At 51.1% G+C, this 27812-nt stretch overlaps 1 protein-coding gene across 2 annotated transcripts; it reads left to right on the top strand.

Annotated features, from left to right (window-relative positions):
* The first annotated feature begins 425 nt into the window (after nt 1-425).
* Nucleotides 426-27756, top strand: CLCN7 (chloride voltage-gated channel 7). 2 transcript variants are annotated; one of them, XM_073648552.1, is made up of 25 exons: nt 426-763; nt 5290-5361; nt 6196-6267; nt 6380-6445; nt 6601-6733; nt 7505-7614; nt 7694-7774; nt 8033-8099; nt 8176-8255; nt 9359-9452; nt 9931-9995; nt 11939-12055; nt 13831-13885; nt 13966-14026; nt 17535-17673; nt 17932-18025; nt 18199-18371; nt 19060-19111; nt 23207-23334; nt 23563-23648; nt 24497-24629; nt 24918-24977; nt 25252-25428; nt 25512-25592; nt 26339-27756. In XM_073648552.1, exons 1-25 carry the CDS (start codon nt 584-586, stop codon nt 26423-26425), a joined length of 2463 nt encoding a protein of 820 aa, XP_073504653.1. In that variant the 5' UTR covers nt 426-583; the 3' UTR covers nt 26426-27756. The 2 variants fall into 2 exon arrangements, with proteins under 2 accessions (XP_073504653.1, XP_073504652.1); XM_073648551.1 differs by having other exon boundaries at nt 427-763; nt 8033-8095; nt 8172-8255.
* Nucleotides 27757-27812: the final 56 nt, after the last annotated feature.

The following is a 27812-nucleotide window of genomic DNA, read 5'->3' as shown; positions in this document are numbered from 1 at the left end:
TGCACAGGAATGAAAGCTGAGCTCTGATTGGTTGCTATGGGTGACAGTCATTTATACTGTAAGACAGTTGTGATGGCGGAGGCCGGAGTAGCGTCGTCCGGTGCAGACCTCACGAGGGGCCGGTTAGCTCATGGCCGTCCCTGTACCACCAAATAGTGACTAGAAATGATCCTAGATACACCGGTGAAATATTATACCACATACAGTGACACTACCGCTATGGATATAATTAACAGCCCAACCCCGAGAACGGGGCACACTCCGTCAAGTGGAAACGGAGCCATTTTGGTAGTTATTTTCGCAGCCTTTTGATTGGACAGCGCCTAGTGTGGAGCAGATCCCATTGACTGAGCACAAAGGCCATACTGACAGCTCACAGAAGGGTTAAACGAGTCAGAGATGGGGCAGTCACGTGACAGGCCGCCATCACCTCGGAAAGTTCCACATTACAGACGCTCAGCTGCTCAGGGAAGTCCCCAGCAGCCGTGTTGTTATGGTAACGCTGTAGGACTACATTACCCGTCATGCCCCGGGCGCGCGTTCCTGCTCTGATACCACCGTGGCGCCATAGGTGGGGAGTCACATGACCGTGAGCTCTACCGAGGCTCCGACTGTCACATGCACAAACAGCGAGCGGAGCACAGGACGGAGCACCGGACGGAGCATGGCCAATGTGGCCAACAGGGTGTCGTGGTCCGGCCGGGAGCAGCCGGAGGAGGCCGGGGAGAGCACGCCGCTGCTGAACGGAGCCGGCAACCGGCAGGTGAGGGCCGGAGGAGCGACACTGGAAAGTGAGGGGGCGACCCTGCAGGGAGGGGGACACGGGGGGCGACTCTGCAGGGAGGGGGACACGGGAGGGGGACTCTGCAGGGAGGGGGACACGGGGGGGGGACTCTGCAGGGAGGGGGACTCTGCAGGGAGGGGGACACGGGGGGGGGACTCTGCAGGGAGGGGGACACGGGGGGGGACTCTGCAGGGAGGGGGACACGGGGGGGGACACGGGGGGGGACTCTGCAGGGAGGGGGACACGGGGGGGGACTCTGCAGGGAGGGGGACACGGGGGGGGACTCTGCAGGGAGGGGGACACGGGGGGGACTCTGCAGGGAGGGGGACACGGGGGGGACTCTGCAGGGAGGGGGACACGGGGGGGGACTCTGCAGGGAGGGGGACACGGGGGGGACTCTGCAGGGAGGGGGACACGGGGGGGGACTCTGCAGGGAGGGGGACACGGGGGGGACTCTGCAGGGAGGGGGACACGGGGGGGACTCTGCAGGGAGGGGGACACGGGGGGGACTCTGCAGGGAGGGGGACACGGGGGGGACTCTGCAGGGAGGGGGACACGGGGGGGACTCTGCAGGGAGGGGGACACGGGGGGGACTCTGCAGGGAGGGGGACACGGGGGGGACTCTGCAGGGAGGGGGACACGAGGGGGACACGGGGGGGGGACTCTGCAGGGAGGGGGACACGGGGGGGACTCTGCAGGGAGGGGGACACGGGGGGGGACTCTGCAGGGAGGGGGACACGGGGGGGGGGGGACTCTGCAGGGAGGGGGACACGGGGGGGGAACTCTGCAGGGAGGGGGACTCTGCAGGGAGGGGGACACGGGGGGCGACTCTGCAGGGAGGGGGACACGGGAGGGGGACTCTGCAGGGAGGGGGACACGGGGGGTGACTCTGCAGGAAGGGGGACACGGGAGGGGGACTCTGCAGGGAGGGGGACACGGGGGGCGACTCTGCAGGAAGGGGGACACGGGAGGGGGACTCTGCAGGGAGGGGGACACGGGGGGCGACTCTGCAGGGAGGGGGACACGGGGGGGGGACTCTGCAGGGAGGGGGACACGGGGGGGGGGACTCTGCAGGGAGGGGGACTCTGCAGGGAGGGGGACTCTGCAGGGAGGGGGACACGGGGGGGGACTCTGCAGGGAGGGGGACACGGGGGGGGACTCTGCAGGGAGGGGGACACGGGGGGGGACTCTGCAGGGAGGGGGACACGGGGGGGGACTCTGCAGGGAGGGGGACACGGGGGGGGACTCTGCAGGGAGGGGGACACGGGGGGGGACTCTGCAGGGAGGGGGACACGGGGGGGGACTCTGCAGGGAGGGGGACACGGGGGGGGACTCTGCAGGGAGGGGGACACGGGGGGGGACTCTGCAGGGAGGGGGACACGGGGGGGGGACTCTGCAGGGAGGGGGACACGGGGGGGGGACTCTGCAGGGAGGGGGACTCTGCAGGGAGGGGGACACGGGGGGGGGACTCTGCAGGGGGGGGACTCTGCAGGGAGGGGGACACGGGGGGGGGACTCTGCAGGGAGGGGGACTCTGCAGGGAGGGGGACACGGGGGGGGACTCTGCAGGGAGGGGGACACGGGGGGGGACTCTGCAGGGAGGGGGACTCTGCAGGGAGGGGGACACGGGGGGGACTCTGCAGGGAGGGGGACACGGGGGGGGACTCTGCAGGGAGGGGGACTCTGCAGGGAGGGGGACACGGGGGGGGACTCTGCAGGGAGGGGGACACGGGGGGGGACTCTGCAGGGAGGGGGACTCTGCAGGGAGGGGGACACGGGGGGCGACTCTGCAGGGAGGGGGACACGGGGGGCGACTCTGCAGGGAGTGGGACACGGGGGGCGACTCTGCAGGGAGGGGGACACGGGGGGCGACTCTGCAGGGAGGGGGACACGGGGGGCGACTCTGCAGGGAGGGGGACACGGGGGGCGACTCTGCAGGGAGGGGGACACGGGGGGCGACTCTGCAGGGAGGGGGACACGGGGGGCGACTCTGCAGGGAGGGGGACTCTGCAGGGAGGGGGGACACTGGGGGCGACTCTGCTGGGAGGGGGACACGGCAGTCTGTATGGGGGTCTCTTTATACTGTTTTTTTGGGGTGCGGCTGTGGTGGAGGTTCAGTAGTTCTGAGGCCCCTGTGGAAAGAGCATTATTTTGAGGGAGGGGGGGGGGAGATTTCTGATTTCCTTGACTCTTAACCTGCATCTTGTGTAATACTGGGGGAGGGGGGCACTTACTTTGTGTGGTGTTTGCACAGGGATTGGTGGCAGCTTGTGCCACATTGTTGCCCTTTAAGCCTGGGTAGATGAGCTTAACAGGATTACATGTTACTTAAAGGGATGGATCTCAATAAAGAGGAGGTCTTGTATGTTCCATCTCTTACTCCTCATCCATTTAGGAACCACAGCTCCCAGCATGCCCTTCTGTACATAGTCAGTCAGGTCCCGTGGATATTCTTGACCTTAGGGCTTATTTCAGACCATGTTGTTTTGCAGAAGACGCCATGTTTGGGCTCTAGGGCTGGAGGAGTTCAATTCCCAGCATGCTGACAATGCCACAGAAATGTAGTTCTGCAGCAACTGTAGATGCCGTTCCGCACGGGGTCATCACAGAGCTCGTGTGATGGGGTCCCGAGTGTAGTATTGGCTTCCAGGCTTCTTCCTGCTGCAGCGACTCGCTGTTCCTTGTACACGTTGTGAAGTTTCACAATAAATCCTGTGGTCTGAAGAACCCGAAAAATCCAGAATGAGACAAAACCTGAATCAGGACAGTGGAAACCGCACAGAGCACAAATCCCGTACTGCTGCTCCTGGGGAGGCCTGCCCTGATCCTGAGAAACCTTGTGCATTATACTCCAGAGCTGCACTCACTATTCTGCTGGTGCAGTCACTGTGTGCATACATTACATTACTGATCCTGCGTTACATCCTGTATTATACTCCAGAGCTGCACTCACTATTCTGCTGGTGCAGTCACTGTGTGCATACATTACATTACTGATCCTGCGTTACATCCTGTATTATACTCCAGAGCTGCACTCACTATTCTGCTGGTGCAGTCACTGTGTACATACATTACATTACTGATCCTGAGTTACATCCTGTATTATACTCCAGAGCTGCACTCACTATTCTGCTGGTGCAGTCACTGTGTGCATACATTACATTACTGATCCTGCGTTACATCCTGTATTATACTCCAGAGCTGCACTCACTATTCTGCTTGTGCAGTCACTGTGTACATACATTACATTACTGATCCTGAGTTACATCCTGTATTATACTCCAGAGCTGCACTCCCTATTCTGCTGGTGCAGTCACTGTGTACATACATTACATTACTGATCCTGAGTTACATCCTGTATTATACTCCACAGCTGCACTCACTATTCTGCTGGTGCAGTCACTGTATACATACATTACTGATCCTGAGTTACATCCTGTATTATACTCCAGAGCTGCACTCACTATTCTGCTGGTGCAGTCACTGTGTACATACATTACTGATCCTGAGTTACATCCTGTATTATACTCCAGAGCTGCACTCACTATTCTCCCCACGTCTGCTGACATTCTGCACACTCCTGACTCTGTTACTGGCAGTGATTGTGTGTGATACATGGTATATACTGTATATAGTCGCCGTCCTCTCGTCTCTGCCGTCCTGCCTTGTACACGGGTCCCGGTCTCATTGGGCTGATAACAGAGTAATGGATGATGTTGGAGGAGGGTGGTGTATGCGGGGGGCAGGTTTGTGCCCCCTTCCTCGCCGGGCTGATTTCATACATAACAGGCGTGCGGCGTCTCATTTCCTGCGTTGACACTGAGGCGCCATTCATGGCACAAACCGCCGTATAATGCGATAAATCCATGGAACGTTCATCAGTAGAACTGTCAGCAGTGGCTGATTACAGGGAGCAATAGCTTGGCTGGCCTGTATTACAGTAACCACCTCTTACTAGTCTGCAGTGGCTGATAACAGAGAGCCATGGACTTCACCCAGCTGTCACTGGCCCCACTGATGGCAGGCGTCATTGTGCATTCACTTGTCCTGCACTCAGTCTTAAGTGGCTGATAACAGGAAGCAATAGATGTGAACTGGTTGAGCGAGTGACATGACCAGCGAGATGTTTGTGGTGCAAACACAGCGATGATCGGGGCGATTATCTCGGCTGCCGCTGATATAAGACGTCTGCAGCCGCCAGGACAGAGATTATGCTAATCAGTGCGGGCACGCTGCCACTGATCGCGGGGGCAGAGGTCACCACACGGCACCGGCCCTTTAAGTCATTTTACGGCTTTCTAAGTAGCATTGTTCATTTTCGTGGCGAAACCTCAAATTCTGCTTCCTGCTCTGGACGCTTCCTCTTTCCAATCTGCAGCAAAGTAACCTGTCATCTATTTAAAGGGGAAGTCCACTTGTTAGTATGAGGGCGGAGCAAGTGGTAATTAGCCCCTCCCCATTCATTTATTCATAATTAATAGATCTATATATTTTTTTTCCCTTTAGTTTCCAAGTTCTGTTCTCTTCCGCATTGCGCAGCTGAGCACCGTGGACCTCAGCGATGAGAACCGCGAGCTGGTAAGGGGTTAATCCACTCACATCCAGAGCTGAGATTACAATGCTGCAGCCGTCATATCAGGCCACGTTCACACGGTCAGTATTTGTAACCAAAACCAGGAGAGGAACAATCAGGAAAAGTGTAATAGAAACTCCTCACCACTTCTGCATTGTCACCCACTCCTGGTTCTGGTTTATAAATACTGACTGAATACTGAGCGTGTGAACGTGGCCTTAGCCGGGAACTTTACAGAAAATTCTGTGCAGCAGTGCATTGTGGGATCTTGGCTAAATTTTTTTCAACTGCATCAGCAGCTCCTCCCCTTCCCCAGCTGTTGCTCGCCTCTGCCTTCTCTCTGCCTCCGCTGCTGCCACTTGTCGTCTTTCACCCACCGCTGGAATTCATTGTCTTTCCCCCCCGCCTGGCTGTCGCGGCTCGCCTCCCCCCCCCCGCCTGGCTGTCGCGGCTCGCCTCCCCCCCCCGCCTGGCTGTCGCGGCTCGCCTCCCCCCCCCCCCCCCCGCCTGGCTGTCGCGGCTCGCCCCCCCCCCCCCCCCCGCCTGGCTGTCGCGGCTCGCCTCCCCCCCCCCCCCCCCCCGCCTGGCTGTCGCGGCTCTCCTTTCCCCCCCGCCTGGCTGTCGCGGCTCGCCTTTCCCCCCCGCCTGGCTGTCGCGGCTCGCCTTTCCCCCCCGCCTGGCTGTCGCGGCTCGCCTTTCCCCCCTCCTCGGCCGCTCGCTCGCCTTTCCCCCCTCCTCGGCCGCTCGCTCGTCTTTCCCCCCTCCTCGGCCGCTCGCTCGTCTTTCCCGCTCACACTTTGCCCGTTATAATGAATTCTCTGTTTTTGGATATTTTGCAGGAGACCGAGCTCTCATCTCCGGTCATTAAAGAAATCCCGCACAACGAGAACCTCCTCTCCCTGAAATACGAGGTGACCCCAATGTTGGGTGTAGTACTTGTTGTAGGGGATAGTGTGCATGTTGGCGGAGGTGGCTGTGCAGTCAGCTGAGGTGTCGTTTCAGTGTGTCGCTCCTCTCTTGCAGAGTCTGGATTATGATAACAGCGAGAACCAGCTGTTTATGGAGGAGGAGCGCAGGATCAATCACGCCGTGAGTATAACACCCAACATTCACCACCTTCATGGGGTTTGTAACGTATTTGTGTACTGCAGTCCCCAGCATGCCCTGCAGGCAGCTGCAGAGGTGGTGTAATGCTGGCTGATAGCTGCGGACAATAGACGCTCGGTGACTGGTGTCTCCGGCAGGCGTTCCGCACCGTGGAGGTGACGCGCTGGGTGATCTGCGGGATGATCGGGATCCTCACCGGACTCGTCGCTTGTTTCATTGACATCATGGTGGATCTGCTGGCGGACGTGAAGTACCAGGTCATCAAGAGCAGTATCCTCCGCCGGGGGGCCGCAAAAGGGGGACCAATACGGGATCCATGCACTTCACTCCTGAAATGCTCTGTGCTGCATGACGCTCTGCTCCTCACCCTTTGCAGCGTTCAGTTTGTGATCCGTGCACTCCTCCTGAAACCCTCTGTGCTGCTGTGATCCCACTCCATACTGATATTATACATTACTACATAGATCCTGTCCTTCTGAAACCCTCTGTGCTGCTGTGATCCCGCTCCATACTGATCTTATACATTACTACATAGATCTTGTCCTCCTGAAACCCTCTGTGCTGCTGTGATCCTGCTCCATACTAGTATTATACATTACTACATAGATCTTGTCCTCCTGAAACCCTCTGTGCTGCTGTGATCCCACTCCATACTGATCTTATACATTACTACATAGATCTTGTCCTCCTGAAACCCTCTGTGCTGCTGTGATCCTGCTCCATACTAGTATTATACATTACTACATATATTCTGTCCTCCTGAAACCCTCTGTGCTGCTGTGATCCCACTCCATACTGATCTTATACATTACTACATAGATCTTGTCCTCCTGAAACCCTCTGTGCTGCTGTGATCCTGCTCCATACTAGTATTATACATTACTACATAGATCTTGTCCTCCTGAAACCCTCTGTGCTGCTGTGATCCTGCTCCATACTGATAAACATTACTACATATATTCTGTCCTCCTGAAACCCTCTGTGCTGCTGTGATCCCGCTCCATGGTCCTTTTTTTGTTTTTCCTTAACCCTTCCCGTCAGATATTGACAAGTTCACGGAGAAGGGCGGCCTGTCGTTCTCGCTGCTGCTCTGGGCGACGCTGAACGCGGCCATCATCATGGTGGGCTCGCTGATTGTCGCCTTCATAGAGGTAAAGCTGGCAGAGGGGCTTCCTGATAACGGGCGTCTCCGGGGGGCTCTCGCCTTATATTTTGGGTTCTTCCCTCCAGCCAGTTGCGGCCGGCAGCGGGATCCCACAAATCAAGTGCTTCCTGAACGGGGTGAAGGTCCCCCACGTGGTGAGACTCAAGGTAAGGAACGAGCACAAAAATCCCCCCAAAATAGACTGCTCCTCCAGTCACATCCAAAGCTGCATTCAGGACTTCAGCAAGCTGTTTTACCCTGGATTTCTATGGTCACCGTCGGCAGAGCGTTGTCAGCTTTTTTAGGGACACAGTTCGGAGGCTCTTGGAATTTAGATGCAGCTTTGGTTGTGATTGGAGCGGCAGTAATGTTACTGAATACCCCACACATGGGCCCGTATGTGAGTGACGTCCGTCTGTCCGCAGACCCTGGTAGTGAAGGTGTGCGGGGTCATCCTGTCCGTGGTCGGGGGACTCGCAGTCGGGAAGGTCGGTGGTCTCCTTCTTTATCCTCTGTGGTTCCGGTGCTTGACGTGTAGTAAAGTCCTCGTCGTTCTGTGTTTAGGAAGGGCCCATGATCCACTCCGGGGCCGTGGTCGCTGCCGGCATTTCTCAGGGACGCTCCACCTCTCTGAAGAAGGATTTCAAGGTCAGTGACGTTACACAAGATCCCGCGGGGGGCGACACTGAGCATGTCAGGGGAACGGTGATCCTCACACACTTGTGTTATACTCTCTGGAGCATGCACTCAGTCTCTGTCTCACACACTCTGGGGATCTCTCATCTGCCGCCCTCATATTTGTTAATTTTCTAATATAAACCTGATAAAGATACGTGTAAGATTCTGTCTCCAGCCACCACTAGGGGGAGCTCACTGTATACAGAGATACATAATAAGATTCTGTCTGCAGCCACCACTAGGGGGTGCTCCCTGTATACAGAGATACATGATAAGATTCTGTCTGCAGTCACCACTAGGGGGAGCTCCCTGTATATAGAGATACATGGCAAGATACTTTATCTCTGTATACAGGGAGCTCCCCCTAGTGGTGGCTGCAGACAGAATCTTATGTATCTCTGTATATAAGGAGCTCCCCCTAGTGGTGGTTGCAGACAGAATCTTATCATGTATCTCTGTATACAGGGAGCTCCCCCTAGTGGTGGCAGCAGACAGAATCTTATCATGTATCTCTGTATACAGGGAGCTCCCCCTAGTGGTGGCTGCAGACAGAATCTTATCATGTATCTCTGTATACAGGGAGCTCCCCCTAGTGGTGGCTGCAGACAGAATCTTATCATGTATCTCTATATACAGGGAGCTCCCCCTAGTGGTGACTGCAGACAGAATCTTATCATGTATCTCTGTATACAGGGAGCTCCCCCTAGTGGTGACTGCAGACAGAATCTTATCATGTATCTCTGTATACAGGGAGCTCCCCCTAGTGGTGGCTGCAGACAGAATCTTATCATGTATCTCTGTATACAGGGAGCTCCCCCTAGTGGTGACTGCAGACAGAATCTTGTCATGTGTCTCTGTATACAGGGAGGTCCCCCTAGTGGTGACTACAGACAGAATCTTATCATGTATCTCTGTATCAGGGAGCTCCCCCTAGTGGTGGCTGCAGACAGAATCTTATCATGTATCTCTGTATACAGGGAGCTCCCCCTAGTGGTGGCTGCCGATGGCGCAGTATGTTGGGTCACACAATATAATCTGCAGAGTTTCTTTCCTCATCTGTTTTCTCTCCTCAGATCTTTGAATACTTTCGCAGAGACACGGAGAAGAGAGACTTTGTTTCGGCAGGAGCAGCGGCCGGAGTGTCTGCAGCGTTCGGGGCCCCTGTGGGTATGACGATCTCTTTATCTAGATATAGATGTCAGGATGGCGCGGTGCAGACGGGGGGTGACGTCCCCTCCCGGGGGGCTCCCGTCTGACAGCTGCTCCCTCTATTTAGGATCCGGCCTCATTTATATCTGTAGTTATAATTACCGGAGCCGCTGCCCTTTCGGCCGTTTTTATTCCCCTTTTCCTGCTATCTTTGGTCTGCCGCTGGCTGCGGGCTTGCTGGGAGTTGTGGTGTCACAGCAGCTGGGAAGCTGCAGATCAGGCGCCTGGAGGATTTGTGAGGGAGAACTCGGTGATCTGCGGATCAGTGTTGGCTGACGCTGCAGATACTTTGCTGTTGTCGCATCATGCGGTGTCCTCTAGTCACAGCTAGAGCTGCGGAGGATGGAGCTGCTGGATTGTAGATTCAGCTCTGGATGTGACTGGAGCAGAAGAGCTGTTGTAACCTGCACTGTTTATGGGGGGCTTCTCTCCGCAGGCGGGGTGCTCTTCAGCTTGGAGGAAGGAGCCTCTTTCTGGAACCAGCTGCTCACATGGAGAATAGTAAGTACGTGGGTAGTAAACAGCAGCAGCTGTCAGGGACATGCTGGGAGTTGTAGTCCCACATCAGCTTGAGAGCCGCAGGTTGCGGACCCCTGAGGTCTGTTACTGGGCCGGAGCGGTGTACACAGGGGGCATTGGAGGCTGGGGGTGAAGGTTCACATGGACATGCTGACGCCGCTGATCTCCCATCACACACCGCCGACTGAGCTCTCAGGATATAATCTACACAAAGAGGAAAAATATGGCTGCCTTCACCTAGAAACAGCGCCGCCACTCTGCTCTGTGGTCAATGCTGGAATTGCAACTCAGTCTGAGCTTTCATCCCCCGGAATGCAATGCATCAGAGTACAGTGTGTTATTTGGGGGTTTTGGCAAAGGCTAGTGTTGTGTGCCCGCAGATCTGGGGTGTAATAACCTAGACCGCAGCTCTGGATGTGAACGGAGCATAATACTTGTAAATACAGCTGTAAGGCCACTGGGGTATAATGTGAATGCAGCTCTGGATGTGACTGGGGTAGAAGGATGGTGAACGCAGCTCTGGATGTGACTGGGGTAGGACACTGAGCTTAGCTCTGGAGGCAACTGGGGTGGAAGAACGGTGACCGCAGCTCTGTAGGTGACGGTTGTGGAAGGACGGTGACCGCAGCTCTGGAGGTGACTTTTGTGGCAGGACGGTGACTGCAGCTCTGGAGGTGACGGTTGTGGCAGGACAGTGACTGCAGCTCTGGAGGTGACGGTTGTGGCAGGACGGTGACCGCAGATCTGTAGGTGACGGTTGTGGAAGGACGGTGACCGCAGCTCTGGAGGTGACGGTTGTGGAAGGACGGTGACCGCAGCTCTGTAGGTGACGGTTGTGGCAGGACGGTGACCGCAGCTCTGTAGGTGACGGTTGTGGAAGGACGGTGACCGCAGCTCTGGAGGTGACGGTTGTGGCAGGACGGTCACCGCAGCTCTGGAGGTGACGGTTGTGGCAGGACGGTGACCGCAGCTCTGGAGGTGACGGTTGTGGCAGGACGGTGACCGCAGCTCTGGAGGTGACGGTTGTGGCAGGACGGTGACCGCAGCTCTGGAGGTGACGGTTGTGGCAGGACGGTGACCGCAGCTCTGGAGGTGACGGTTGTGGCAGGACGGTGACCGCAGCTCTGGAGGTGACGGTTGTGGCAGGACGGTGACCGCAGCTCTGGAGGTGACGGTTGTGGCAGCACGGTGACCGCAGCTCTGGAGGTGACGGTTGTGGCAGCACGGTGACCGCAGCTCTGGAGGTGACGGTTGTGGCAGCACGGTGACCGCAGCTCTGGAGGTGACGGTTGTGGCAGGACGGTGACCGCAGCTCTGGAGGGGACGGTTGTGGCAGGACGGTGACCGCAGCTCTGGAGGGGACGGTTGTGGCAGGACGGTGACCGCAGCTCTGGAGGGGACGGTTGTGGCAGGACGGTGACCGCAGCTCTGGAGGGGACGGTTGTGGCAGGACGGTGACCGCAGCTCTGGAGGGGACGGTTGTGGCAGGACGGTGACCGCAGCTCTGGAGGGGACGGTTGTGGCAGGACGGTGACCGCAGCTCTGGAGGGGACGGTTGTGGCAGGACGGTGACCGCAGCTCTGGAGGGGACGGTTGTGGCAGGACGGTGACCGCAGCTCTGGAGGGGACGGTTGTGGCAGGACGGTGACCGCAGCTCTGGAGGGGACGGTTGTGGCAGGACGGTGACCGCAGCTCTGGAGGGGACGGTTGTGGCAGGACGGTGACCGCAGCTCTGGAGGGGACGGTTGTGGCAGGACGGTGACCGCAGCTCTGGAGGGGACGGTTGTGGCAGGACGGTGACCGCAGCTCTGGAGGGGACGGTTGTGGCAGGACGGTGACCGCAGCTCTGGAGGTGACTAGAGAATGAGGATCTGGTGTCCAGTAGTTGTTTTCCATCTCACTGATTCCTGATCTTCTCCCCCCAGTTTTTCGCCTCCATGATCTCCACCTTCACCCTGAACTTCGTCCTGAGCTTCTACAACCACAAGCCGGGCGACCTCTCCAACCCCGGCCTCATCAACTTCGGGAGGTTCGACACCGACGTGAGTCTCCTCTGTACAGGACGAGCCCCCGCAAAGGGAAGATGATCAGGGGTCTTCCGATTGGAAGCCCCCACTACATTAACCTTAGAAAAGTAGCAGATAGGCGCTGCCACCTGCTGGGGGGGGTGGGGGTGTTATAAGCGCTGCTATTTAGAGGGACAACCCCTTTAAGATACCCCCCGTCTTCACACGCTTCTCCTCGCCCGTCCTTCCTCTTTCTGACGACCCTTCCTGGAAATTCATCTTCTCTGACCAAAATATTCCTTCCCTCTAAGTCACAATCACGTTCGTCTGCAGGAGCCGAGATTTCCAGCCCTCGTGTAATGGAAGGATCATGTATATATTCATACTGAGTCATTGTAACAAACCCTCAGCTGTGTGAGCAGGACGGGGGAAATGCCAGAAAGTAGGGGGATATGAAGGGTTAGAGGTATAAGAAAATGGAAGACACTCGTCCCATTGTTCCTCCTCACAACAAGGCCGCGGTTATTCGCTGCATGTGACCCTATCGCGTGTTCAGATTATAGGGACTCAGCCCCCTCCCCGCACAGTCCACCCTCTGAGAACATATATATGTGTATAAGAGAGCGGCTCACTAGGGAAACTCGTGGTCTAATGGCCGAAGTCAGCACCCTCAGGGGGTCCACATGATGAAACCACCCAACCGCTGCATAAATAATTGCCATCCCCTGTGTGTCCCTTACGAATGTTCCAGGACACAACACATATCAATAATCTCCTTACTGATTAGCTTTATAATCATATTACACCCTAATAGATCTACTATAACACTGCCCCCTATGTACAAGAATATAACTACTATAATACTGCCCCTATCTACAAGAATATAACTACTATAATACTGCTCCCTATCTACAAGAATATAACTACTATAATACTGCCCCTATGTACAAGAATATAACTACTATAATACTGCCCCTATGTACAAGAATATAACTACTATAATACTGCCCCTATGTACAAGAATATAACTACTATAATACTGCCCCTATGTACAAGAATATAACTACTATAATACTGCCCTATGTACAAGAATATAACTACTATAATACTGCCCCCCCTATGTACAAGAATATAACTACTATAATACTGCTCCTATGTACAAGAATATAACTACTATAATACTGCCCCTATGTACAAGAATATAATTACTATAATGCTTCCTCCTATGTACAAGAATATAACTACTATAATACTGCCTCCTATGTACAAGAATATAACTACTATAATACTGCTCCTATGTACAAGAATATAACTACTATAATACTGCCCCCTATGTACAAGAATATAACTACTATAATACTGCCCCCTATGTACAAGAATATAACTACTATAATACTGCTCCCTATGTACAAGAATATAACTACTATAATACTGCTCCCTATGTACAAGAATATAACTACTATAATACTGCCCCCTATGTACAAGAATATAACTACTATAATACTGCTCCTATGTACAAGAATATAACTACTATAATACTGCCCCTATGTACAAGAATATAACTACTATAATACTGCCCCTATGTACAAGAATATAACTACTATAATACTGCCCCTATGTACAAGAATATAACTACTATAATACTGCCCCTATGTACAAGAATAGAACTACTATAATACTGCCCCTATGTACAAGAATATAACTACTATAATACTGCCCCCTATGTACAAGAATATAACTGCTATAATACTGCTCCCTATATACAAGAATATAACTATTATAATACCGCCCTCTTTCTGGTTGTTTTTCAGGAGAACAGTTACAAGTATTTTGAGCTTCCGATCTTTATAGGGATGGGAGCGGTAGGTGAGTGATGGCGGTGATCGTTATAGTGATGTGTGCGGTATTTTATCGCTGTGTGACTTGCTGGGCGCTCTCTATCACAGGCGGGATGCTGGGGGCGCTGTTTAATGCCCTGAATAACTGGCTGACCATGTTCAGGATCAGGTAATGTGACATTTTTCCTCCTCTTTGTTGCTTTTGCAGATACGGGGCTGAGTATCGGGAAGCGATCATGTGTCTGCAGTGTTCATCCTGAGCTTGCTGGTTCATGAGCAGAGTAGTAAGCAGGAAGCCAGGCGATGCCCCCTGTTGGTGGCTTTAGTATTGAGGGTATAGTGATTTGCTCTGCAGTCGTCTGTGACTCAGCTCCTGTTTTTTGCATTATCCTCCCACACGAGGGGCCGCGTCCGGGGGCCGAGGATACTTCATGCTTTTCTTCCTCAGAAACTCATTAACTTTAGAGGTTGGCAAATTGTAGACGTCTTAGGAAGTAATTAATAAAGTTTCTTTGAGACTGCGGCCATTGTCTGACAGTGTCCCATGATTGCAAATTCACATGTGTGGACCCTCCAGGCCAGAATATCAGGGGGAGATCAGAGGGCTGGTTAACCCTGTGTATAGCTCTGCTGCTAGTTGTTGGGACCTCCATGGAAAAAAGTCCTATTACTTACAAATAGCGCTCCGTCCCTTTAACACCTGTAAGGACGGGGTCAGTTTTCTAATTTTTTCCCTTTCTTTTTCCCCCTTCATCTGTTTTAGGGCTTTTTTGTATTTTCGGGCCGTGTTTTAGTAATTAACACCATTCACTTTACCATATAACGTTCTGGAAAGCGGGAAAAAAATATTATTAAGTGTGGGGAAATGGCGAAAAAAAACCCCCACAATTCTGTCATTGTTTTTTGGGGGATTTATTTTTACATCATTCATTGTGCTGGTCGGTGCGAATACGGCGAGACCAAACTTGGAAGAAATATTTGTTTTTATTTATATTATTTTAGTTATTTTAAATAAGTTAATAACTCTGTAAATAAACATAAAAAAATGGCCTTTTTCTGAGGCCCGGAGCATATTCTTCAGTAAATGCAGCTGCAAAAGGGTTGAAATGTATAGATTTTTTTTTTTTTTTTTGCTATACTTGAAGTGGTAATTTTTGTTTATTTACAATGTTTATTGCATTATTGAAAGAAAAAGAATAATAAAAAATAACAATATAGTATTTTATTTAGTTATATTTATTTTCTTCATGTATATTCACTTTTATGTTTTATACATATAGTGTGTGTGTGTGTGTGTTTGTATATATGTATATATATATATATATATATATATATACTGTAGTTATGTTTGTTTATTATATTTTTGTATTTGTTTATTATATTGTATTTATTTTATATATTTTAAAATGTGTAATACACTATATGTGTGTGTGTGTGTGTGTGTGTATGTATGTATGTATATATATATATATATATATATATATATATATATTTATTTATTTAATATTAGTACAAAGTTTGGACACACCTTCTCATTTAAAGATTTTTCTGTATTTTCATGACTATGAAAATTGTACATTCACACTGAAGGCATCAAAACTATGAATTAACACATGTGGAATTATATACTTAACAAAAAAGTGTGAAACAACTGAAAATGTCTTATATTCTAGGTTCTTGAAAGTAGCCACCTTTTGCTTTGATGACTGCTTTGCACACTCTTGGCATTCTCTTGATGAGCTTCAAGAGGTAGTCACCGGAAATGGTCTTCCAACAATCTTGAAGGAGTTCCCAGAGATGCTTAGCACTTGTTGGCCCTTTTGCCTTCACTCTGCGGTCCAGCTCACCTCAAACCATCTCGATTGGGTTCAGGTCTGGTGACTGTGGAGGCCAGGTCATCTGGCGTAGCCCCCCCATCACTCTCCTTCTTGGTCAAATAGCCCTTACACAGCCTGGAGGTGTGTTTGGGGTTATTGTCCTGTTGAAAAATAAATGATGGTCCAACTAAACGCAAACCAGATGGAATAGCATGCCGCTGCAAGATGCTGTGGTAGCCATGCTGGTTCAGTATGCCTTCAATTTTTAATAAATCCCCAACAGTGTCACCAGCAAAGCCCCCCCACACCATCACACCTCCTCCTCCATGCTTCACGGTGGGAACCAGGCATGTAGAGTCCATCCGTTCACCTTTTCTGCGTCGCACAAAGACACGGTGGTTGGAACCAAAGATCTCAAATTTGGACTCATCAGACCAAAGCACAGATTTCCACTGGTCTCATATCCATTCCTTGTGTTCTTTAGCCCAAACAAGTCTCTTCTGCTTGTTGCCTGTCCTTAGCAGTGGTTTCCTAGCAGCTATTTTACCATGAAGGCCTGCTGCACAAAGTCTCCTCTTAACAGTTCTTGTAGAGATGTGTCTGCTGCTAGAACTCTGTGCGGCATTGACCTGGTCTCTAATCTGAGCTGCTGTTAACCTGCGATTTCTGAGGCTGGTGACTCGGATAAAGTTATCCTCAGAAGCAGAGGTGACTCTTGGTCTTCCTTTCCTGGGGCGGTCCTCATGTGAGCCAGTTTCTTTGTAGCGCTTGATGGTTTTTGCAAGTGCACTTGGGGACACTTTCAAAGTTTTCCCAATTTTTCGGACTGACTGACCTTCATTTCTTAAAGTAATGACGGCCACTCGTTTTTCTTTACTTAGCTGCTTTTTTCTTGCCATAATACAAATTCTAACAGTCTATTCAGTAGGACTATCAGCTGTGTATTCACCAGACTTCTGCACAACACAACTGATGGTCCCAACCCCATTTATAAGGCAAGAAATCCCACTTACTAAACCTGACAGGGCACACCTGTGAAGTGAAAACCATTTCCGGTGACTACCTCTTGAAGCTCATCAAGAGAATTCCAAGAGTGTGCAAAGCAGTCATCAAAGCAAAAGGTGGCTACTTTGAAGAACCTAGAATATAAGACATATTTTCAGTTGTTTCACACTTTTTTGTTAAGTATATAATTCCACATGTGTTAATTCATAGTTTTGATGCCTTCAGTGTGAATGTACAATATTCATAGTCATGAAAGTGCAGAAATATCTTTAAATGAGAAGGTGTATCCAAACTTTTGGTCTGTACTGTATATAATGTAAATAATTCTGAAATAAAAATGCGTTTTTGTTTTTTTTGTTTTTTTTAGGGGGTGTGACAATATATGTATATATATATATTTTTTTTAAAACTTTTCCCTCTTAAACTTTTTACACTTCTGCTTTTTTTTATATAAATGTATTTTTTATAAACTTTGTAAACCTTTTTTTCTCTCTCTATTTCCTTCCCTTCTGTCCTCGGCCATGGTTGAGTTTAGATGTCAGTAACATTGCAGCGAGAGGGGCCTTCATCAGGCTGTAGCTGCCATGATAAACTATTGGCTCCCTGCGATTAGGTTGCGGAGGAGATGATGGACGCCCAGTCTGGATTGTGCAGCATCAGTGCCGCTGTCGGCGATCGGCTGCAGGATTTAAGGGGTTACCTGCAGCGATCTGACCAAGTTCTGGTCACTGCTGTTATAGGCTGGTGCTGACCCGCGCCACACTTCCCTGACCTGCTCCATACTCGTATGTCCATCACGCCACAGCAAAGAGTTAAAGATTGCATGGCTTTGTATAACGACCTCCATCTTTTCAGGTACCTGCACCGGCGCGGCCTGCAGGTGATAGAAGCCATGCTTGTAGCCGCAGTGACGGCCACCGTGTCATTCGTCATGATATATTCTTCCTCGGACTGTCAGCCGCTGCGGCAGAGCGCCGGAGACTACAACCTACAGGTAATCTCAGGCTGCTCCTTCTCTCCTCCATTCACATCCGAAGCTGCAGTCGGATTTCTGCTCCTCTCCTGCTGTCGGCGGGAGGTCAGGTGACTTCCAGGCCGCTACGCTGTCATCCATGTGACCCAACATCTTAACTGGGGGCTGTGCTGGGAAAATCTGGAAGCTTTGGCTGTAACTTTAGATTTATTGAGCGGGGAGGGGATTGCAAAAGTATTCACACCCTCTAATGCTGTGCTTATTTCCCTGCCTATTTAGCTCTTCTGTGCCGATGGAGAGTACAACGCTATGGCGTCTGCTTTCTTTACAACACCAGAAAGCAGTGTGCGGAGGCTTTTCCATGAGCCCGCTGGTGAGTGCAGCTTCCACACACATGAGCCTGCAGCCCCCCTACATTCCTCCCTCCTCGGACCCTCTTACTTTTTGTTACATTGTTTATTTTCTGCTATAACTTGTCACTGGAGAAGTGATTGCAGCGATCTGATCACCTCTGTTTGCCTCCATACTGTCCCGTCTTCTCCACAGGTTCCTTTAACCCGCAGACCCTCGGCCTGTTCACCCTCCTATACTTTTTCCTGGCGTGCTGGACCTACGGCCTGACTGTCTCCGCCGGGGTCTTCATCCCATCCCTCCTCCTGGGGGCCGCCTGGGGCCGTCTCTTTGGGATCCTTCTAACCAGCATCTCCAATGAGTCCATTGTAAGTGCCCCCTGCCCCGTGTGGCTCTCCCCCCCCCTGCCCCCTGTGGCTCTCCCCCCCCTGCCCCGTGTGGCTCTCCCCCCCCCCTGCCCCGTGTGGCTCTCCCCCCCCTGCCCCGTGTGGCTCTCCCCCCCCTGCCCCGTGTGGCTCTCCCCCCCCCTGCCCCGTGTGGCTCTCCCCCCCCTGCCCCGTGTGGCTCTCCCCCCCCCTGCCCCGTGTGGCTCTCCCCCCCCCCTGCCCCGTGTGGCTCTCCCCCCCCCTGCCCCGTGTGGCTCTCCCCCCCCCCTGCCCCGTGTGGCTCTCCCCCCCTGCCCCCGTGCGGCTCTCCCCCCTGCCCCGTGCGGCTCTCCCCCCTGCCCCCGTGCGGCTCTCCCCCCTGCCCCCGTGTGGCTCTCCCCCCTGCCCCCGTGTGGCTCTCCCCCCTGCCCCCGTGTGGCTCTCCCCCCTGCCCCCGTGCGGCTCTCCCCCCTGCCCCCGTGCGGCTCTCCCCCCTGCCCCCGTGCGGCTCTCCCCCCTGCCCCCGTGCGGCTCTCCCCCCTGCCCCCGTGCGGCTCTCCCCCCTGCCCCCGTGCGGCTCTCCCCCCTGCCCCCGTGCGGCTCTCCCCCCTGCCCCCGTGCGGCTCTCCCCCCTGCCCCCGTGCGGCTCTCCCCCCTGCCCCTAACCTTCCATGTCTCTTGTGTTGTGCAGACATGGGCTGATCCCGGGAAGTACGCGCTGATGGGGGCAGCGGCTCAGCTCGGTGAGTGTTTCAGCAGACGCAGGAAGCCTCCGCCGCCGCTCATCCTGCTGGAATTTCTGCATTTACTAATCCCTTATATAACCGCTGATTGTTTAGACAGATGTGCAGCCGCCTGATCACTGCGAAACTACTACTCCTAACATGCCCACATGCTCTTATTACATGCTGGGCCTTATAGTTTTCAACAGCTTGCAAAGTTATACCCCCAAATGTAAGCAGCGGGCATATCTATTGGGGTCCGATTTATACAGTCACCACTAGGGGGAGCTCACAGCATACAGATTTATATACAGCCACCACTAGGGGGAGCTCACTACATACAGATTTATACAGCCACCACTAGGGGGAGCTCACTACATACAGATTTATACACCCACCACTAGCAGGAGCTCCCTACATACAGATTTATATACAGCCACCACTAGGGGGAGCTCACTACATACAGATTTATACAGCCACCACTAGGGCGAGCTCACTGCATACAGATTTATACAGCCACCACTAGGGGGAGCTCACTACATACAGATTTATACAGCCACCACTAGGGGGATGTCACTACATACAGATTTATACACCCACCACTAGCGGGAGCTCACTACATACAGATTTATATACAGCCACCACTAGGGGGAGCTCACTACATACAGATTCATACAGTCACCACTAGGGGGAGCTCACTACATACAGATTTATACAGCCACCACTAGGGGGAGGTCACTACATACAGATTTATACAGCCACCACTAGGGGGAGCTCACTACATAGATTTATATACAGCCACCACTAGGGGGAGCTCACCACATACAGATTTATACAGCCACCACTAGGGGGAGCTCACTACATACAGATTTATACAGACACCACTAGGGGGAGCTCACTACATACAGATTTATACACCCACCACTAGCAGGAGCTCCCTACATACAGATTTATATACAGCCACCACTAGGGGGAGCTCACTACATACAGATTTATACAGCCACCACTAGGGCGAGCTCACTGCATACAGATTTATACAGCCACCACTAGGGGGAGCTCACTACATACAGATTTATACAGCCACCACTAGGGGGATGTCACTACATACAGATTTATACACCCACCACTAGCGGGAGCTCACTACATACAGATTTATATACAGCCACCACTAGGGGGAGCTCACTACATACAGATTCATACAGTCACCACTAGGGGGAGCTCACTACATACAGATTTATACAGCCACCACTAGGGGGAGCTCACTACATACAGATTTATACAGCCACCACTAGGGGGAGGTCACTACATACAGATTTATACAGCCACCACTAGGGGGAGCTCACTACATACAGATTTATACAGTCACCACTAGAGGGAGCTCACTACATATAGATTTATATACAGCCACCACTAGGGGGAGCTCACTACTTACAGATTTATACAGACACCACTAGGGGGAGCTCACTACATGCAGATTTATACAGCCACCACTAGGGGGAGCTCACTACTTACAGATTTATACAGCCACCACTAGGGGGAGCTCACTGCATACAGATTTATACAGTCACCACTAGGGGAAGCTCACTACTTACAGATTTATACAGCCACCACTAGGGGGAGCTCACTACATGCAGATTTATACAGCCACCACTAGGGGGAGCTCACTACATGCAGATTTATACAGCCACCACTAGGGGGAGCTCACTACTTACAGATTTATACAGCCACCACTAGGGGGAGCTCACTACATACAGATTTATACAGCCACCGCTAGAAGGAGCTCACTACATACAGATTTATATACAGCCACCGCTAGGGGGAGCTCACTACATGCAGATTTATACAGCCACCACTAGGGGGAGCTCACTACATACAGAATTATACAGACACCACTAGGGGAGCTCACTACATACAGATTTATACAGCCACCACTAGGGGAGCTCACTACATACAGATTTATACAGCCACCACTAGAGGGAGCTCACTACATACAGATTTATACAGCCACCACTAGAGGGAGCTCACTACATACAGATTTATATACAGCCACCACTAGAGGGAGCTCACTACATACAGATTTATATACAGCCACCACTAGGGGGAGCTCACTACTTACAGATTTACATACAGCCACCACTAGGGGGAGCTCACTACATACCGATTTATACAGCCACCACTAGGGGGAGCTCACTACATACAGATTTATACAGCCACCACTAGGGGGAGCTCACTGCATACAGATTTATACAGCCACCACTAGGGGGAGCTCACTACATGCAGATTTATACAGCCACCACTAGGGGGTGCTGACTACATGCAGATTTATACAGCCATCACTAGGGGGAGCTCACTACATACAGATTTATACAGCCATCACTAGGGGGGAGGTCACTACATACAGATTTATATACAGCCACCACTAGGGGGAGCGCACTACTTACAGATTTATACAGTCACCACTAGGGGGAGCTCACTGCATACAGATTTATACAGCCACCACTAGGGGAAGCTCACTACATACAGATTTATACAGCCATCACTAGGGGGGAGGTCACTACATACAGATTTATATACAGCCACCACTAGGGGGAGCTCACTGCATACAGATTTATACAGATACCACTAGGGGGAGCTCACTACATACAGATTTATACAGACACCACTAGGGGGAGCTCACTACATACAGATTTATACAGTCACCACTAGGGGGAGCTCACTACATACAGATTTATACAGACACCACTAGGGGGAGCTCACTACATACAGATTTATACAGACACCACTAGGGGGAGCTCACTACATACAGATTTATACAGCCTCCACTAGGGGGAGCTCACTACATACAGATTTATATAGCCACCACTAGAGGGAGCTCACTACATACAGATTTATATACAGCCACCACTAGGGGGAGCTCACTAGATACAGATTTATACAGCCACTACTAGGGGGGAGGTCACTACATACAGATTTATATACAGCCACCACTAGGGGGAGCGCACTACATACAGATTTATATACAGCCACCACTAGGGGGAGCTTACTACATACAGATTTATACAGACACCACTAGGGGGAGCTCACTACATACAGATTTATACAGACACCACTAGGGGGAGCTCACTACATACAGATTTATACAGCCTCCACTAGAGGGAGCTCACTACATACAGATTTATACAGACACCACTAGGGGGAGCTCACTACATACAGATTTATGCAGACACCACTAGGGGGAGCTCACTACATACAGATTTATACAGCCTCCACTAGAGGGAGCTCACTACATACAGATTTATACAGACACCACTAGGGGGAGCTCACTAGATACAGATTTATACAGCCACCACTAGGGGGAGCGCACTACATACAGATTTATACAGCCACCACTAGGGGGAGCGCACTACATACAGATTTATACAGCCACCACTAGGGGGAGCTCACTACATACAGATTTATACAGCCACCACTAGGGGGAACTCACTACATACAGATTTATACAGCCACCACTAGAGGGAGCTCACTACATACAGATTTATACAGCCACCACTAGGGGGAGCTCACTACATACAGATTTATACAGCCACCACTAGGAGGAGCTCACTACATACAGATTTATACAGCCACCACTAGAGGGAGGTCACTACATACAGATTTATATACAGCCACCACTAGGGGGAGCTCACTACATACAGATTTATACAGCCACCACTAGAGGGAGCTCACTACATACAGATTTATACAGCCACCAGTAGGGGGAGCTCACATATTTATACAGCCACCACTAGGGGGAGCTCACATATTTATACAGACACCACTAGGGGGAGCTCACATATTTATACAGACACCACTAGGGGGAGCTCACATGTTTATACAGCCACCACTAGGGGGAGCTCACATGTTTATACAGCCACCACTAGGGGGAGCTCACATATTTATACAGCCACCACTAGGGGGAGCTCACATATTTATTCAGCCACCACTAGGGGGAGCTCATTTTGGATCTTGGGAGCAGATATGTCCGACTCTGGAGACTATCAGTGTAGAGTGACATCGCGATGCTTCCCATCCCCCGGATTGTGTTTGTCCTTATATCCCGTGTTCCCTCGGTGACAGGCGGGATTGTCAGGATGACCCTCAGCCTCACCGTCATCATGGTAGAAGCCACCGGGAACGTCACCTATGGTTTCCCCATCATGCTCGTCCTCATCACGGCGAAGATAGTCGGAGACCTGTTTATTGAGGTCAGTAACGTGATTCCTCTCCAGCGCCACCACTGGAGAAATGAAGCATTACACAATGGGTGGCAATGTAATGCATATATACAGTATATATTGGGTCCTCCAGAGAGGGAGGGGGCGCTCTTTATCAAGTAGTTAATGGGGTTTTCTATGCCAGGTAACACTCAGCTTTGTGTCAGTGAGTGGCACGGAGACGCCCGTTGTGATCGTGGATTTCCTTCTTCCCTCCAGGGTCTGTACGATCTTCACATCAAGCTGCAGAGTGTCCCCTTCTTGCACTGGGAGGCCCCCGTCACCTCGCACTCCCTGACGGCCAGGTCAGTCGCACCTGTATCTGGCACTACTGTAGGTGGCACAGCGCCATCCATAGTGTGTGGCCACGACCGGTACTGCAGCTCAGCTCATTCAATGAAATGAGCTTATATGGGGAATGCTGTAGTACCGGGCATGGCCACAGTCCTGTGGATGTCACTGTTCCCGGCACAGCACATAATCTGCCGATCTAAAAAAAAAAAAAAAAAAAAAAAAAAGGCCCTTTAAGTCTTTTAGGTTGTGCGTGCCCCTTTAAGCGGCAGAACGCGATTGGATCCTGATGACTTCCCATGATCTAGAACCGTTCCGCACTTTTATAATGTTCCGCGCGTTTCACGCCACCATTAATAGGAGCGATCCGCGGATTTTCTATGGTCGGGTTATCTGGAAATCCACAACCTTGACATATTTCATATTTCCGACCGTGAAGAGAATGAAAGGAAGGAGCAGCTAAACTGCCGGATGGGAGGAGTAATGATACATAGTGAAAAATCGCCGGGAGTGACGCGGTTAAATAAGTCTGTGAGGTCCTGGTGTCCATCTGATCTCTGCTGTTAGTAGAAGGGATGAGTGTATTCATAAAGGAATTGAGGCTGGGCTGCAGTACCAAACACAGCCTATGGGATAAGGAGGTGCTGTTTGTGGAAGGGGAGATTATTCCTTTTAATCTCAGCTCACCCCTTTTAGGACCCTGAGGCCTCATCTGTACTCCTAAGTGAAGCAGATGAGCTGTGTGGGTTTTCTGGGCTCTGCTGCCATCTGGTGGTGCTTTCATGTCTTTACACCCTTTTTTTTTTTTTTAAATTTATTTAATAAAAGCTCCTAAAATGTTATTTTTCCGCCCCGTTTTCAGAGAAGTGATGAGTACGCCGGTCACGTGTCTGCGCAGGAGGGAGAAGGTCGGCCTCATTGTGGATATTCTGAGCCAAACCTCATCCAACCACAATGGCTTTCCTGTGGTGGAGAACAGCGGGAACACTGGTCAGGTGAGCAATGTGCGTCATGTCGTCTCGTACCCTACTGACCGGAAGTGAGAGCGTAACGTGTGACATCAAAATCAGACTACACAGGCTTTGATTGTAGTCTGCATAGGAGCTGCATGCAGAAAACGGGGGGACATTTTTAATCTAGATAATTTGCTAAATTGCTTCATTTATTTTTATGTGTTTATTTTAGATGCAATAAACAGTGAATTGCAAAAGTATTCCTACCCTTTAAATAAGATATGTTGCGCGAGAAAGGAACATATTTTTCTTTTCTTTTGTTGCTGACAGGCTCCTCGATTGTGTGGATTAATCCTGAGGTCCCAGCTGATCGTGCTCCTGAAACACAAGGTGCGACCCTCTGGGCGACTAACCTACAAATTTCAATGAAGGGGCGTGGCTTAATTTTTGTGGGCGGGTTTAATAAAGTTTGTGTCTTGAGATATATATATAGTGACATCTGGTGGCTGATGTGAAAATTGCAACACTTCATTTTTACATAAATCTCTTAAAAAGCAAAAAAAAAAAAGTTTTTCCTAATACCTTTTCAGGGGTTTAGAGGACACCTGTAATTTGATAATCTGGGGTTCAGGGTCGCTCATGGATGATTTTGTGATTTATTTAGGTCTTCGTTGAGAGGGAAAATCTAAGTCTCATCCAGCGGCGCTTGAAGTTGAAGGATTTCCGGGACGCTTATCCCCGCTTCCCCCCCATCCAGTCCATACACGTGTCTCAGGACGAGTGCGAATGTCTGATGGACCTGACGGAGTTCATGAACCCCACCCCGTACACTGTGCCGCAGGTATGTGGCGTTCACGCCCTGTATCGTTTACCGCCCGGTGATGTCGGGATCGGGGGTGATGATCTTACATTTGTGATTTACAGGAAGCCTCGTTGCCGCGGGTCTTCAAACTATTCCGAGCGCTCGGCCTCCGACACCTGGTGGTGGTGGATGATCGCAATCGGGTGAGTCCCCCAGATGTCGCTTTACCGTATGCAGCTTTATTAGCCCAGGTCTCCCTCGCTTGCGGCTTTGGTTATATACACCCTTTATCTGTCCTTTGATGCTCTACCTTCATGCTCTCTCTGTTATTGCCTTTTATATCATCTCTCCTCCTTCTTCCTCGCTGTGTTTCGCCTGAGCTGCTTCCTCCTTGGCTTCTGCTTTTTGTCTTTTGATCTTCGTCACCCTCCCTTTGCACTTCATATTTTGCTTACACTCGCACCCCCACATGCTCTCTGCTTATTGTCGAACTGTTTGTTTCCCGGGTGAATTCCACTTGTGCTTCCATCGCACTTTTCTTTTGTTTTTCATCTTCTTCCTTACCCGCTATGTACATTGTTTCACCCGTACCCTTCACCACCACGTTCCTGACGTTTCACCTGTGCTTCCATCTCACTTGCTTTTCAGCTTCGTTCTTACCTTCGTAGCAAGTTGTTTCGCCCCTTACTTTTCACCTTCACGTTCCCACTGTTTCGCCCGTGCTTCCTTTTCAATTGTCTTTTGTTTTTCATCTTCTTCCTTACCCGCTTTGCACATTGTTTCGCCCTTGTCACCATTACGTTCCCGCCATGTTTCGCCTGTGCTTCCTTCTCACTTGTCTTTTGCTTATCACATTCTTCCTGTCCCGCCTTGCACGTTCTTTCACCCGTACTCGTTCTCGCCGTGTTTCGCCCTTCTTAGCTGTGCTGTGTTTCCGTTTTTTCCGCAGGTCGTGGGTCTGGTCACCAGAAAAGATCTTGCTCGCTATCGTATTGGGAAGAACGGCCTGGAGGAGCTGAGCCTGGCGCAGACGTGATGCCGCCTCGCTCCACCGTCTTCTATTCCTTTCCTTTCAGCGGACACTTAGCAGGTCTGAGGACTTTCCGCACTGCCAGGACCTGATTGCACCGGAGGCGACCTCCACTGCTGGGAGCGACTACACGAGCGGCCTCTTACACCTCCCTCCACCAAGCCTCCGCTCTGGAGCCCGCCGTAAAGTGTACGCAGCTCCGGCTCATCCAGGAAACCACTATTTTACTTTGCTCCGACACAAGCTCACCATCCTGCCGATGTTACCTGCACATGACCCTGTCGTATCACAGTATAAATGTATTGTGCTCCAGTCGCATCCAAAGCTGCACCACAATGCCTCTTCTCATAATGCACAGTGAATCATGAGTCAGCCAGCAGAGCACTGAACAGAATTATGAGCGCAGCTCTGGATGTAATTGGAGCATAACATGACCTAAACCAAATGGATTTATACTGGGAAACGATGGACTTCTTCCCTAGAGCTGCCGCCTCCCAAGCTGCTGGTAAACTACGACTCCTAACATGCAAGGACCTGTTGGGAGTGGTAGTTTACTATGGGCTGTAGATCCACAGATCGGAGATTATTGCTCCATTAATCCGGCAGAATTCCCAGGAATGCAGCAGTCTCATCATCCCATGCACAGAAAATGGACGATATCTCTTTAAAAATGAAAAAAAAAAAAAAAAAGTTTATGTCAAAACGTTTAAAAAAAATGTATATTTTGCAGCGAAGGCTCCACATTCAGTTTTAATTAATTTTATGCATTACAACGCCTGTAGGGGGCGACTTCGCTCCCAGGTTGGATAGAATAGGTCAGGAGCAGCGCAAATTTATGCATCTAACGGCCTTTAAAAGAGGTGAGCATCATGGGAAATGGTATAGCGGTACAAAGCCGGGGGCGGAGCTGTGTTTATCTGACGCCACTTTTGTGTTTCTTCATTTTATTCCTTTAGTTTTATTCTGCAATTTTTAGGGGTTGGGGTGTGAGTGACTAAGAAGCCAGAAAAAAAAAAAATATATATATATATCTCAAGACCCCCCTGCCTCATGACTGGCTTATTAAGAAAAAAAAAATGTATATACAATTTCCTGAATTTCCTAAAATCTTCAGTTCTGCCCAAACAAAACCTCTGCTGCTCCTCCAGGGCTGGTTACAGTGATAGAGCCCTTATTGACCAATCAGAAATTAGAAAATAAGCCCCTCCCATCTGTTGCCCCGCCCCTGAGGATCTTCTTCTGCTGTTTCTTGATTCCAGTACTTTGTTTAATCTGATTTTTTAACCTAAATTTCGTCTTTTTTTTTTTTTTTTTTAATAAATCCTATTTGATCTTGATTATTTGTACGTTCGTCTTAATTCAGCATACGGCATCGGTGATGCTGCTTCGTACG

This window comes from Phyllobates terribilis, unplaced genomic scaffold (genome assembly GCF_046119375.1).
Source record: "Phyllobates terribilis strain yellow unplaced genomic scaffold, ASM4611937v1 Scaffold_9__5_contigs__length_417890890, whole genome shotgun sequence".
NCBI classification, from domain to species: Eukaryota; Metazoa; Chordata; class Amphibia; order Anura; family Dendrobatidae; genus Phyllobates; species Phyllobates terribilis.
Note: the sequence above shows the minus strand (reverse complement) of the source record. Positions and strands in the feature narration are given on the sequence as shown.

Bases quoted from the DNA above. Each gene is read 5' to 3' on its own strand.
- CLCN7 (XM_073648552.1), top strand. From the start codon at position 584: ATGACCGTGAGCTCTACCGAGGCTCCGACTGTCACATGCACAAACAGC. The intron at 6,268-6,379 runs GTGACCCCAATG...CCTCTCTTGCAG, and splicing joins TCCTCTCCCTGAAATACGAG to AGTCTGGATTATGATAACAG. The intron at 23,335-23,562 runs GTCAGTAACGTG...TCTTCCCTCCAG, and splicing joins TCGGAGACCTGTTTATTGAG to GGTCTGTACGATCTTCACAT.